Genomic DNA, 15,104 nt, shown 5'->3' on the forward strand with positions numbered 1-15,104 from the left:
AAAAAACTATATTTCACTAATACCAAACAACATATAACTTACCAGTTGATCTGCTAAAAGAAGAATAGTCTTTAAGCTAAATTTCCTGTTGCAGAAGTTGAAAAGATCTTCCAGACTAGGTCCTAACAGTTCCATCACCATTACATTATAATCACCTTCAGAGCCACACCATCTAACTATAGGAATACCAACTGCATAAAAAAAAAAAAAAAAAAAAAAAAAAAAAAAAAAAAAAAAAAAAAAAATTACATTTGGTCAAAGAAAACATCTACACATAATTATTAATTTCTATTTTAACATTTTTGATTTATTACTTCAAAATTAACCAGTTTTTAGGTGTTTGGCAACAATGGATAAACTCACTTTGTCTGCTATCTGTGTGAACATAAAAGCATCACACTCTCCGAATACACTTAAATAAAAAAATTTGGAATCACTATAAAATATATAAGTGCCTATGTAATCTCATAGTACCTTCCATAATGCTAGATGGGCAAAAGAAGGTCAGTTACAGGTTCAATACTAGTTCCTAACTAGAAAAACTTTTTTCAGTTCCCAAGTTAGTCGATCTTTGGCAGAGGAAAGAAATGGCTACACACCCCTTCTCGAAACTCAGGGATTTTTACTGTACAGCTAAGAAAAACTGACCACAGAACTCACACTATTTCAGTCAATAACATCATTAAAAAATATGCAACGGCAGGTACTGTTTGCCATACTCTTATCATAGAAGGCTATAAATCACTGGTAGAAATGAAATCAACTGCCAGTAATGGATGGAGATTGATTGCCAAGAAAAAAATAATAATAAGGCTTATGTCATTTCCTTTAGATAATGAAAGGTGTTAGACATTTTTTTTTCTTTTAGGATTTCATTTTGTAAAATCTATTCAGCCACTTCAAAAATACAAAATAATATATATATATATATATATATATATAAATACACACCCACAAACTGGAATACAACATCAAACATTCACATATGCCACGATGAAGTAGAACGCCACATAGTTGAATCCAAAGAAATTATCCTAGACAGTAACCTTAGTTATAGTTTGGCAGGCTCACATAACTCTGCTATCAGATACTATTGCACTCGTGAAGTCACATGCTCACATATGCCTAATATGCCTAACAATAGAACTTTGGACTGGACTGTAGCTTCAGTTCGAACTTAATTCCAGTTCATAGTCTGTTATTGTAGTGGTACAATGTTTCTTTACAGTGTTTTTTTTATGTTTGCTTTTAATGTTCTCATGCCTAAAGAAGTCGGCATTCTGAAGAAACATGTTGCGTGTTAAATTAATTTGTTTTTCTAGTTCTCAGAATTCAGTCAGTAAATAATACACCTTAAAATGATAAATAAATAAATATATATAAATAAATATTACATCTTTACAATGAGTTGCCCTGGTGTTGCACCACCTTTAGACTTGAACTACGTTTCAGGTATAAACTTAACTGTTTGCTTACTTGGGATTAGGAGTAAAATAACCAAGTTTATAAAATTACTTGGTAACCCTAATATATATATTTCATGTTACACTCAATGATCTGTCACAGCTAAGTGACCTGGCTTCTTATAAACCTTACTAATGCTTATGGTAGAGGAGTAAATCCTATCTGCATTGTCTTCTATGTCAATAAACTGCATGCAACCATTACAGAGTATAACAACAAATATTGTTGTACTGTAAGGGTTCTTCCTTGTTTCAAGATCTCCTAAAATCAATGCCTTGAATTAATCTCCTTTGCCATTCTCCAGTGGGATAAGCAGGGCCGCCGAGAGGGGGTGACACCTCAGACTTTTGTTACAGGCCCAGCATCAAAAAGGGCCTGACAGTCGGGCCCCAAAATATGTCACATAACTGTGTTTATAATACATGGTTTTAATTCTCATAATAATACAACAATGATAAAGGATAATGGCATATCGAGAATGATACTGTGTTTTGTTTTAGACAGAGCTACGCTATTTAGCTCGTCATGAGTGTCCGGAAGACACTGATTCTCTCAGCGTGGATTGCTGTAGTTATAGTGGATGATGACGTCAATAGGCGTTCGTGCAAGGTTGTTACAGTCGGCTGCGCTAGCGCTAGCTAGTAATTGCATTCACAGTAATGTTCCCTGCCAGAACACTTCATTCTTGTATTTTGAGAGACGAAGGTTTTGCGATTGTTTGCTATCAATAGAACATGACCTGGCAATGAAAATTGATTATGACGAGGTGATTAAAGATTTCGCTAACCATAAAGTGAGGAAGTGGATGAAGCAGATGAGGCAATAAAAATTTAAAACTTCTCTTTTTATTTAATGTTTGTATTTTGTATGGTATGTAATGTATCGAATTTTGAATTTATTTTACACTTTTTTAAATAAATATTTAATGTTTTATATGACTTTTTTTATTAAACAAAAGTGATGCACTTTTTTAAGTGGGGGCCTGGCCCACAGACTTGTCACGGGCCCGAAAATTTCTCTCGGCAGCCCTGGGGACCAGTGTAATCATATAAATGTCTATAAAATCATATAAAGCACACTGTAAAATTATATATAAAGCACACTGGTCAACAAGCATTTGCATTGCTAATGAATGCCCCTAGTATGATGACTCCTATTTTATATATCCAAATCCCTTACAGAATGATATCTTCACCATTCAAGAATCTAATCTTTAAGTCTGTTTCACCATTTAAAGGAATAACTACACTTTTATCATCTTCCTAGGTCTTTCTATATCTCTTTTCCCTTCAGGTTTGTATATAATTACTTCTTCTGGTATTCACTGTAGGATATATTCTCTCCAAACATTTGGTGTTCTTTTATCATTTATTGCACTTACCTGTAATTCATACCTTATTTTAGATTCAATCCATACTCTAATTGTCCCAAGAAATTTCATTTCAACTGCTTGTATTCTACTCTCTCTCTCTCTCTCTCTCTCTCTCTGATCTCCCCTTCTCTCTATCCAACTTGCAAGAACAATGTGACAAATGAAATCAAGCTGTATACAAATTTTCAATTCTGAGAAATGAATTGATATATATATATATATATATATATATATATCTGCGCAGTTAGCCTAGTGGCTGTGCACTTCGCAACCATATGCCTGGGAAAGGAGTGTCCTAGGTTCGATTCCTGTCGGTGACGTGGGGAGCTGAAGGAGCTTCCTCAGCCATAGCCAAGTTAGCCAGTCTTGGACGTGAACAGTAGGGTTTTTTCCCCAGTTTATCCTGGGTTTTTTCATCAAGCAAAGCAGGCAAACCGGCCTTGAGAACTCAACACAGGACATAGGATACACCAGGGCATAGGGCCGACCACCTTATCCTGTGAACGGCTTGAGGTCCGATGATTAATAAATCCTTGACATCGCAAGGTAAAAGAGAGTATAAAGAAGATGAGATGATATATATATATATATATACACACACACACACATACAGATGGTGATCAAAATTAATCAATTTAAATTAATTACTCCACAAGTTCCTTGTGAAGTTCCATCCAGAGGTCTGTGCATCATGCAGAAACGATAACCAAGGAGGGGGGGAAGGGAACACCACCAAATGCATGGAATTTGCATATCATGCAACCTGGAAGGTGCCAGGAGGATGGAATTTTTCCCTTCATTCTGGTTGTTAATATTGTCTACAGTAATGGCACTTACTTGCCCCAACATGCTTTGCTCATGAAGGTGTACTATCTAAATAATTGCAATGCTGTTGCTGCACTCTACTCGTTGCCTGAACAAATGACGAGGTTCACTATCTCCATTTGTTCAGTGACAAATGATTAGTCATTTTCAAGAAATGGGATCATGGGGAGTTAGACCTGGCAGAGGTTACAAACCAATCAGTTCACAAGTGAATGAAGTTTGCTACTGCCGTTGTGGAGCAGGCCATGAATAATAGTGTTGGTGCACAAGCTGTATCAAGACACATGAATGTGCCTGACATAATTGTCTGGAAAATTATATGGAAGATTCTGCATTTCTACCCATTCAAGATAACCCTGACAAAGGAGTTGGGTCCACAGGACTTTGAAAGTCCACTGACATTCACTTCAACATTCCTTGCTTGAGTGCAGTTGGACACGTGTGGCCATAGATGATTTTTTGGGAGATGAGGCTCACTCACACCTGAACAGAACTGTTAATACCAACACACTGTCAGGTATGGCCTATGCAAAAACTGCATGCAATCCAACAAATTCCTTTGCATTTTCACCCAAAGTTAATGTCTGGTGCAGGTTTACAGTTTTGTTAATCACTAGACCATTCTTCATTAAGGTCATTCACCAGTCAGGTCCTGTGACATGCTTCATTACTGCACAGAGGTATCACAATATGATAAACAATTTTATTGTACCACAGCTAACAGAAATGACTGTGCATGGATTCAGTCATTCTCATGCAGGATGAGATCCCTCCACAGATTGGTTAATTTGTACCAGAGGTTCTTTGAGAACATTTCACAGAAGCCAGAGCTTCTGTGAAATGTTCTCAAAGCTATGCATTTCCCACTACATGGCTGCCTCGTTCACCTAATCTGAACCCTGTGACTTCTCGCTTTGGGGATTTCTCAAAGACAGGATTTATCGGGATCACTGATAACCTGCCCAGCCCAGTGCTAAAAGACAGCATAATACAGCATGTGTGCAGCATCAGTCCTGACCAGCTGCATTCTGTTTTTTAACACACTGTGCAAAGGATGCAGTTAGTGGCATAAAGGGAAAAGCAGCCCATAAATACATAACAGAAATGAATAAAAATGTGTTATTTATGCTTGTGTCACTTTTCTCTTTCTTACACATGCAGAAAAATCACTACACCTACATTAAGTACATCATACAGCACCCCCGTGTACTGAATTTTAGAAGTACTTATTTTTTTTCTCAGATATCGTTTCCACATGATGCACAATGTATTCCTGAAAAGTTTTGCAGCATTTAGATCACTGGATGGTGCTCCACAAAGCAAGGAAAAGGGATACTTTGATTTTGATCATCCTGTGTGTGTGTGTACATGTATAAGTATATGCAAAGTTTTATTTTCTGGTAGTATACAATAGTATGGCATACAGTCTTTTCTTTTTATTGTATAAACTGTGTTTTTTGATTATAGTTATAATGTTCAGTTAGGGGGATTTTAACCAAGTCACTTGGTTAACACTTTGACTGCTGCTATACTAATTTTTTTTCTCTTTACAGGCCACTCCACTGCGCTGAATCGTCATATTATGTTATTCTAGTGATTATTTCAGTTAACCGTGCTGTGAGAACAATGTTTTGTTTTTGTTGAGACATTTATTCAGTGTGACACAAGTGTGTTTCATGTGGCCTACTAAGACTGTGTCAACAATAAAACACTACATGGCCATGTGAGGCATTCGCGTTTCACATATAACCTATCTACCAAGTTTGGATTTTCTTATATTTGTTTACCAAGTTGTTGCGACTTTGTTTTGTTTGTTTTATCACTAGCTAAGTGATATAGTGAAACAAAAAACAGGTACTTCTTTTCGTTAGGTAATTCTGATGTGAAATATTGAATGTTTTGAAATGTTTTGAGAACGTTTTTATTTTAGTAATATGGGTGACTACGAGAGAGCAGCAAAGATTGCAAAAACTTTTGGATGAATTGATGTCCAAAGAAGAAGACCATCCTTTCGAGAGCTCATCTGATGATGCAGAGTACGAGCCAAGTGAAGTAGGCAGCTCATCATCTTCAGATAGTGAAAGACCACTGCCAGATCACTGTTTTTCTATCTTGTTCCTCATCCACAAATGTGCCTACCGAAAACTATTTTACAGACGACCACACATCACAGAAGCTATTGAGAATGTTGTGAGTAATTTCTACCAAAATGATTCCTCAGAAAAAGAAAATGAAGATGAATTACTTTCTGTGCCGTGGGGCAAAGTAACAGGAAGGTATTTGAAAGAATTTCCATTCGAAGGTGAAAATGTAGGAATACTTGAACTTTTTGAAAATATGTTTGAAAAGTTGCGCATCGATATTTATAGATTGTTCTTAGATGATCATTTGTTGGACCTCATGATCAACGAAACTAATCGTTATGCTTCTGAGGAAATAAACGCATGTTGTTTGCCCAGTGCGAGAATCAACAAATGGAAAGATACCAACATACAGGAAATGAAGGCTTTCATTGGATTGCAGCTTTGGATAGGTCTTTTCCGTTTGCCTCACCTGTCTGACTATTGGTTGAAAAAAATAATGTATTCAAATAAAATTAGTAATGTCATGTCACGAAATTGTTTCGAGCTGCTGCTATCAAACTGGCATTTTTTGAATAATGAAAACACAAATGTTTCCAATAGACTGTATAAGCTCATGCCACTAATTGAATCTTTGAGAGCTAATTTCAAATGTTATTTCACACCCAGAGAACGAGTCTGTATTGACGAGACATTGGCCCATTTTCAAGGCAGGATAACATTCCTGTAATACATAAAAAACAAATGACATAAATTCGGAGTCGAACTATTCGAGCATCAAAGGTGGCTATACCTATGACTTCAGAATTTATTGCAGAAAGAGAAAAATTTGACAAATACCAATGAAAATGACCCAACTACTGTTGTTATGAAATTATGCAACCCACTGCTGGATTGTAGTAGAACAGTTTATGTAGACAATTATTATTACACAAGTGTAGATCTCACCCATAAGTTACTTGAAAGAAAAACACATCTCATCGGTACCTTGAGGAAAAACAACCCAGGAGAAGTAATCAAAAAAAATTAAGAAAAGGTGAATGTATTGCTCTATGGAGAGCAATAAATGAATTGTGGTCACGAAGTGGCAGGACAAACGTGAATTGGTCAGATGATGACGGTCAGCTCCGGTCGAAATTCTGAAGTAAATAAGCCTGATGTCATCATAGATTATAACAAATATAAGACTTTCATAGATTTATTTGACTAGATCAAATCTTGCTCAACAAGTTTGAGAATGGGTATCAAATGGTACAGAAAAATTGCCATCGAAATGCTTCTAGGGTCATCTGTCGTAAACTGTTATTTCCTCTATAAAGGTGTGACTGGTAGAAACATATCAATAACTGTTTTTAGACAGCAAGCTGCCAAATCTTTGTTAGGTCTGTCTAAAAATAATCAAGAACGTCAATCCCAGAAGATGAATAAACATATGTTAGCAGATATGGATACATCCAACAGGCGAAGATGTGTTGTTTGCTATAACAAAAGGTGGAAATTTGACCAGTGTGGAAATATTACTGTATGATATGCTTTTGCGAAGCCCATGATTGCACCCTTTAGCAATTAGTTTTTTTTGTTTTTTTTCATTTATTGACAAAATAATAAAAATAATGTTTTATTTATTGTCTTCAAGCTGAAATCAAAATAGCTTTAATTTCTTGCCTTTTTGAAATAATTACTTCAATTTATCTCCTTTGTTTTATTGAAACACTTGTGAAAAAATAGTAAAAATATGTACATATATTACTGAGATAAAGAGCCAATAGGCTTCACTTCGGCAAAGGAAGTTTATTCAAATTAAGTGGATATTGAATCCAACATTATTTCTTAGCCGAATAAGAAAGTCAAAGATAGAAAATCTAAGAGTTTCATGCCGAATATAGAAAATATATAAATAAAAATTCAGCGAGTTCAAGCATAAGCCAACACCTGGTACATGCTGGGGCAACTCGTAGTAAAGGTGGAGTAAGCTCCAATCACTGTCCTTAGTATTTTCCCATAATGTACAACACAACTCCTAGGAGATGTATGCTGTTATACATTATGAGATAAGGTCACTACCCAGACCGGTTTCGACCTTTTTTTTAAGGTCTCAACAGTGAGTAGGTAGACCCAGATGTAAATACAGAAGTTGCAGTAATGCAGAGCTTATTTCTTTACTGTACGAGTCGCCAAAAGGTGCACTAATAAATTACTGAGATAAAGAGCCAATAGGCTTCGCTTCAGCGAAGTAAGTTTATTCAAATATACATATATTTTCTTATTTTGATACCTGAAAAATTTCAAGTATTTTGATGGGCTAAGCTCGGTTTCTAGTGCACCAGGCCATGCTTATACACAGCCCATGCATTAAAAATAGCTGCTGTGAACAGAGCCAGTTTTATCATTAGGCGAACTACGCAATCGCCTAGGGGCGATAAGACTTCGAGGCTAATGTTTGTGTGAGTATCACAAAATAAATGTTGAGAAACAATGTATAGGGGCACCTAAATTTTCTTTGCCTAGGGGAATCAGATACTCTCGGACCGGCCCTGTCTGTGAGACACAGCTGTTTCACTAAGGAATAATGATAAGTTAACCTGTGAAACAGATGCCGCTAATAGAAAGTGTATGCGTAAGGAACACTTGTTACGTACGCAGTCAAAGTGTTAAAATACCCCTTCCTGAACATCAATGAAATATGTGTAGTATCATCTTGTTCTACTGCACAAAAGATACCAGAAAGCATCAAGCAAATAAACTAAATTACATTAAAAAAAGAAAATTAAATAAGGACACACCTCCACCTTGCATCATTTTATAAAACTTGCTTTCAATATGAAGCTGTGGATGCTTGGTTTTAACACATTCTAACTTAATTGCAACTTCTTCACCTGTAATGATGTTCGTACCTAAAATCAAAATATCATAATTAAATAGAAACACATGCATAGATGTGTATATATATATATATATATATTTATTTATTTAAAACACATTTCACCAACTCTATCTCTCATATATTCTGTAAAAAGAATTTTCTTTTTTACTTTTATGCTTTTACTTAAAGTGTACAAGGTAGAGGATGAAGCCAATTACTGAACATCACCTATGATCAAAAATACAGGCTGCTGACCAGTTCCTGTACCTGATAAAAAGTTCACTCATACACCTTTTTATTGCTTAGAAGATGTCAATCTAATATATTACTATTTGTGTTATCTCGATGTGATATAAATCGCAAAGTGTGTGGATACAGTTTAATGAAACTTGGGTCAGGCATCTTTTTCTATAGTTGAGATGAGCAGTGTGGGATTAATTATTTAGAAAAGATAAATCTGTTGCTGTAAAAATTGCACATAAGTAAATTTACTTATATTGTTTTGCTTTTACAGAATCACAAATATATTATCATCATCATCATCTGAGACCTCCAAAGAGTCAAGGCCTCATCAAAAGAGGCTATGCATCACCCAAACCAGCTGTCATACCTTTCTTTAAATTCATTCACACTAGATGCACTCACTACTCCTAAAGACAAACTATTACATTCACTCACTGCTCTGTGAGAGAAAACTTACTGCAGCTCTAACCCCTTTCTTGACTGCAAACAAACTTAACTTCCATGGATGCCCCATGTTCTCTCCCCATCTTCCATATAATGAAAAATTTCATCAATATTAACACCCATTCAGAAGTTTATGGACCTCTATCATATCACCACTCTTTCTCCTGTTAACCAGAGTCTGTAATCCACATACTGCAATCTGTCCTCATAATCTAAATCTCATAATTAAGGTTTACTTAAACATTGCAGTTATCCTCTGAGTTGTATTTGCAACTTTTACTATGTGACCTTTAAACTTCAAATTCCTATCCACCATTACATCAAGATCTGCCTCATCAGTTTCTTGTAGCATAACCCCACTAATATACATTTGTGATTCTGTAAAAGCAAAACAATATAAGTAAATTTACTTATGTGCAATTTTTACAGCAATATAATATGACACTAACATTAAACTGATAGTCATTTTTGTTTGTAAAATCTAAATATACCACTGTGTATGGATTCCTTTGTCCAGTACATTTGTCACCTCATTGTAATAAGTAGATTGGTAAGACAGTCTTCCCTTTTTAAACCTATGCTGTCCAAAGAGAATGCTGCATCTCTTACTGACCCAAATTTACAGCCTATTTAAATCATTTTGCAATTGCTGGATATCAGTAGCATCCCTGATTGCTCTGCCTATCTGCATCATCTGCAAACAACTGCACATCTCCTGTTAGACCCTTCCTAATGTCATTAATGTATAGACTGAACAACGGTGGCCCAAGAACTGAATCCTGAGGTACACCACTGGTCACCTTAAATCTTGCAGATTCACACCTGCCATAAATCACTTTTTAATATCTGTCAACCATCCACTTATCCAAGTCAAGAGTTTATATTCCAATCTCACATACTCCAGTTTATGCAGCAGCCTTTCATATCAAATGCCTTAGCAAAATCCAATGTTATCATATTGTATCCATTCCCTTCATCCAACTCAGCCATAACATTGTTATAAAATATTAGAAAATTGCTAAAACATGACCTTCCTTAAGTAAATCTATGCTGTTCCTTGCAGTGTATAGCTTAGTCAACCCATTTCTGTATGCAAGTTCTGACTAACTTCTCTAAAGTCATCACTAACACGCCAGAGATACTGACAGGTCAGCAGTTAAACACATAAGTTTTTGCACCACCCTTGTACATTGGAACTATCATACAATCTTTCCATTCCTGTGCTATCATTCCTGAGCTGAGACAAGTTATACAAACATGTGAAAGGCCTAGCCAATTCTGCTAAACATTTCGTTAGCAAATGTGCTGATATTCCATCTGTCCCTATTGACAAACTCTTATCCAAGTTATGCAACAGATCAACCTCATTTTCATGCACCTCGAACTCTTGAATGTAGCAGTAACACTGTGCACGATGTTGCATACTCCTGGTTGATATATCTTAGCAAAGTGAGCACTCGTTAATTGAACAATCTCATTAGCTTCTGATACTAGAGTACCATCTGCATTCAGTAAAGCTATTCTTTCACATTCATTCTTTCTTTTGCTTGTGGCATAAGGATAAAATTCTTTTGGATTGCCTGCACAGCCAATTTCATTACTTTTCTGGCCTACATTTTATACATTTCCTACTCTTCTCACTCTTATTCTCATGATATATCTTCCTATAATTTTCTTATTATTTACTTAATAAGGTTGCACACCCATTTCATTCCAAACCTATTTATTCTTTGAACACTAGGGATACATTAAGATATTCCATCTTAATGTATCCCTACAATGCTGGAAATTATACTGCCTCATTTAAGACTTTTTCAAAGATATTGCTTTGATATTTCAAAGCAATATCTTTGATATTTCAAAGTCAACTTAGGAAAATACTGTCTTCGGTCCTATGGTATCATTTTTCCAATTCAATAACTGATACCATAGGACCGAAGACAGTATTCTCCTAAGTTGACTTCCAGTTTTGTAGTTTAGGATGCAACCTCTTCTAATAGAAACATCAATATAATTACATACTTCCCAAGAAAGCATAGCATGATCACTGTCATCAACTGGTAGTAAAATAGTCATATTCTCAACAGAGACTCCTTCTGATGCTATGAAAAAATTTAAAACTCTCTGACCTCGAGTTCCTTCTTCGCACGGTGCATGAGAAAGTTGTCTCACAATAATTCAATAAATTCCTCTACATTCTTATCATGAGAATTCTATTCTATCCAATCAATGTTTGGATAATTATAGTGACCATGTGGATCATGCTGATCACGCCGTGCTTTCTTGGAAAGTATCTAATTATACTGATGTTCCCTTAGAACAGGCTATATGCTGAACTACAATGCTGGAAATTATGATCAACTTATTAAACTGTAAATCTTATTCAGCATTTAAATTTTGTTCATACGCATTAAGTAATTTTTTTGTTTGCATGATCAATACAGATATTTCTTTTTATGAGCTTAACATTGGAAAGGCTTGATTGGGCTTTTTATGAGCTTATCATGGACAAAGACTTGAATAAAAATGAAAATTATAAGGCAAGTAAATCACGTGAATTCAAATAATTCTTTAAGAAGTGTGCAGAATTACTAAAACTGTATTATGTGATGAGCATGTATACAATGGTTAAAAGATTTGACTTATATACAGAAGATGCTAAAGAGAGAGATATCACGAACAGAAAAACAAGAAGGAATTCTTCTGTGAAGTCCAAAAGTATGTTTAGATGTTTGCCATATTCTAATAAGAAACACTGTTTGCTGACCTAAGAAGAAGAAACAGTAAGTTATAATACTGAAAGCAATTATAATAATGGACAAGAAATTTTCTTCTTGTTTTACCTAACATGACAAAAGTTTGCACAAAAAATATCTTCACAGTTAAGCTACTTATATATAGACAGCAAATCACCTCACACGAAGTTGCTCGCTTTGTATTCCAGTACAAAGCAACCCCCCCCCCAACCCAACAGTCAGGAATGTATTGCCATGGATTATGGTGAGAGCTGTTATCCAGACTAGCATCAAAATTATTTATAGAAGCTAGACCTGGGGAGATAAAGCAGGCTGCCTCAATGACAGAAATAATGTTTTTCAAATAAGGATGAAAACAAGAATATATACTTTACAAACTAGTGATAAAAACTAGTTACAATTATCTCTCATCTAGAGTAATTTATTTATTTATTCTGTAATTTATTTATTTATTCGTATGAAATTTCCTCCCTTTTTCTCCCCCATCCCTATTGGGGCAAATTGAACCCCCCCCCTCATGGGGATTAAGTATTTATGGCTGTAGATCCGTGGGTGTTCACAGGGCCGGTTTGCCTGCTTGCGGGATAAAAAAACGTCAGATAAACTGGCGGAAAAAACCCTACTGCCCATGCCCAAGACTGGCCAACTTGGCTATGGCTGAGGAAGATCCTCAAATTCCTCACGTCTTCGACGGGAATCGAACCTGGGACACTCCTTCCCCAATCATATGGTTGCGAAGCGCAAAGCCACTAGGCTAACTGCACGGACAGAGTACTGTAGTGATACTCTATGTTAATTACATATACAATTTCCTACAAGTATGTTAAAAATGGCTTCTGTAATTGAGATAATTTTCAGTATCTCTCTGGGTTGTGCCCCTCAAAGAGACCTCAATAAAGATGGGATCTAGTCTAACAAATCCTCATCATAATGCACTGCATTAGACAAGCTCATAAGAGAGCATATAGTGCATTGTAGGATTAAAAAAATATAAAAAAAAAGAGCAACTTAAGTCAAATGCTCTCTATTAACAAATTTGTCTAATGGTAATAGCATTATTCAAAAATAATGCTATTTGTGGGTAAAGCAAATATATAATTGCTTGTCAAGTTACAATATACCTTCCAATATAGGGAAAAAACATGCTACAATAGTACTTCATAATTCACTTCGTGTTAATAAGACTGTATGGCTTGATGATATACCACTGTGTTTTGAAGGAACGTTCTAAGGAGTTTACAACTGACATATCTTTTTAACACGAGTCATAGACTGGAATAAGTTCTGAGGGAATGGAAAGATAACAAAATTATTCTGCTTCATAAAAAAGTTGATAAGACTAAGGCTTTGAATTATTGGCCAAACTGTGTGTCTGAGAGTTGGTTTAACTGTTAGGGAGATTAGCGAGGACCAAAATTCAAAATTTGGTTGATAGCAGCAGCATTCTCTTTGGACAGCATAGGTTTAAAAAGGGAAGCTGTTTTACCAACCTACTTACTTATTACAATGAGGTGACAAATGTACTAGACAAGGGAGTCCATACACAGTGGTATATTTAGATTTTGCAAAGTCATTTGATATATTGCCACATGATAAGCTAGTCATTAAACTGGAAACAATTGGAATGGATATCAGATTAGTGCAGTGGTCTCCAAAGTGTGGTACGCGTACCCCCTGAGGTAAGTGAGTCGATATGTGGGGGTACGTCAAAAAAAGTTTTATATTGATAGGAAAAAAATTAAGTAATTAATTAAAGATAAAGAATATTACTTTCTTTCATCAATTAAACATATAACTAATATAGAAAAATACGTTATAAAGATCCTGTAAACTTAAATTTGCGAGTAGCACACATTGGCTGACTTTGCACACATAATCGTCCATGGCAAAGCTGTCATGTTTTTTAAAACTAGAGAGTAAATCTCTTACTTCTTATCATTGTCATTGTTTGTAGCGCATCCTAGTGTTGACAAGCCCAACTAGAGAAGGAAAATTGCTTAGTTATCCTGCTATCTACAGATGACACCATAGTTGTAATAATTATTTGACTATTAGTAGTAAGTTTAACGATTTTTTTAGTATATATTGTTTCTGTGCAATTCCAACACCTTTTTGTGCTTACTTTTACGTTTACACTAGAAAGAGTGAATTAATATTACCAAAAATTGCTTTCATTTTTTAAAAGTGTTTGATATTATCAATAGTAAATGAATTATATTTAAATTTTACAAATTAACCCTCACAAAATGGATAAATGGTTAAAAAATTTCCTCCAAAGAAACCGCGAATTGAAAATAATTATGATAGTACTAATACATCAGACGAACAACAAGGAAAAGATAGGATTGAGTCTTCTATTCAAACAAGTTCGTTATCAGTCAAATTAAGTGATAAAAACATTAATCTGAAACTTAACAAAACGTTACCCAAGAAAGTTCGAAATTATCAAGAAGACTACTTGAAATGGGGATTTACATTGACGATAGTCAACAATGAACCTCGTCCTACATGTGTACTGTGTCATGAGACGCTATGTAATGGAAGTATGAAACCATCATTATTAGTAAGACACTTAAAAACTAAACATCCTGAACATGAACACAAATCTTTACAATTCTTTGAATGATGTTTGAAGATGTGTAATTCTCAATCCAACAACTTAAAAAAATTCACTAAAATTAACGATAAATATTTGGAGGCATCTCTTGAGGTTGCATTCTTAATTGCAAAAGACCAAAGCCACACCCCATTGGGGAAACACTTGTACTCCCAACCGCCATAAAAATGGTAGAAATAATCCATGGAAAAGAATATGCAGATACACTAAAATGTATTCCCTTATCAGCAAATACTATTAGTAGACGTATAGAAATCATTGCAGATAATTTAAAGAAGTAACATATCACAGTATCAGAAGCCATCAAACCAGAATTTCAAGAAATTATGAAAGAAAGAAAGAATTCAATCGGTGAATAGTCCGCTTTTTTCCCTGTTTTTCTACATTTTTGAGTGCTAAATTGTTTCTCTGAATACGAGTGTACTTCAGTGGTTGTTTT

General features: G+C 35.1%; 1 protein-coding gene across 3 annotated transcripts in view; it reads right to left on the bottom strand.

Annotated features, from left to right (window-relative positions):
* LOC150103019 (casein kinase I-like) overlaps nt 1-15,104 on the bottom strand; it is a 282,371-nt gene that overhangs the window by 226,365 nt on the left and 40,902 nt on the right. For all 3 annotated transcript variants that reach the window (XM_090398511.1, XM_090398509.1, XM_090398510.1), the window contains exons 2-3: nt 8,526-8,636; nt 43-191 (exon numbers count right to left, since the gene is read on the bottom strand). In XM_090398511.1, the coding sequence (XP_090254637.1) occupies nt 43-191; nt 8,526-8,636 (260 nt within the window). The remainder of the gene's footprint in view (nt 1-42; nt 192-8,525; nt 8,637-15,104) is intronic.

The sequence above is a fragment of the Typopeltis vanoorti genome, chromosome 9, assembly GCF_054136105.1.
Source record: "Typopeltis vanoorti isolate ZY-2024b chromosome 9, IOZ_Tvanoo_1.0, whole genome shotgun sequence".
In the NCBI taxonomy this organism is placed as follows: domain Eukaryota; kingdom Metazoa; phylum Arthropoda; class Arachnida; order Uropygi; family Thelyphonidae; genus Typopeltis; species Typopeltis vanoorti.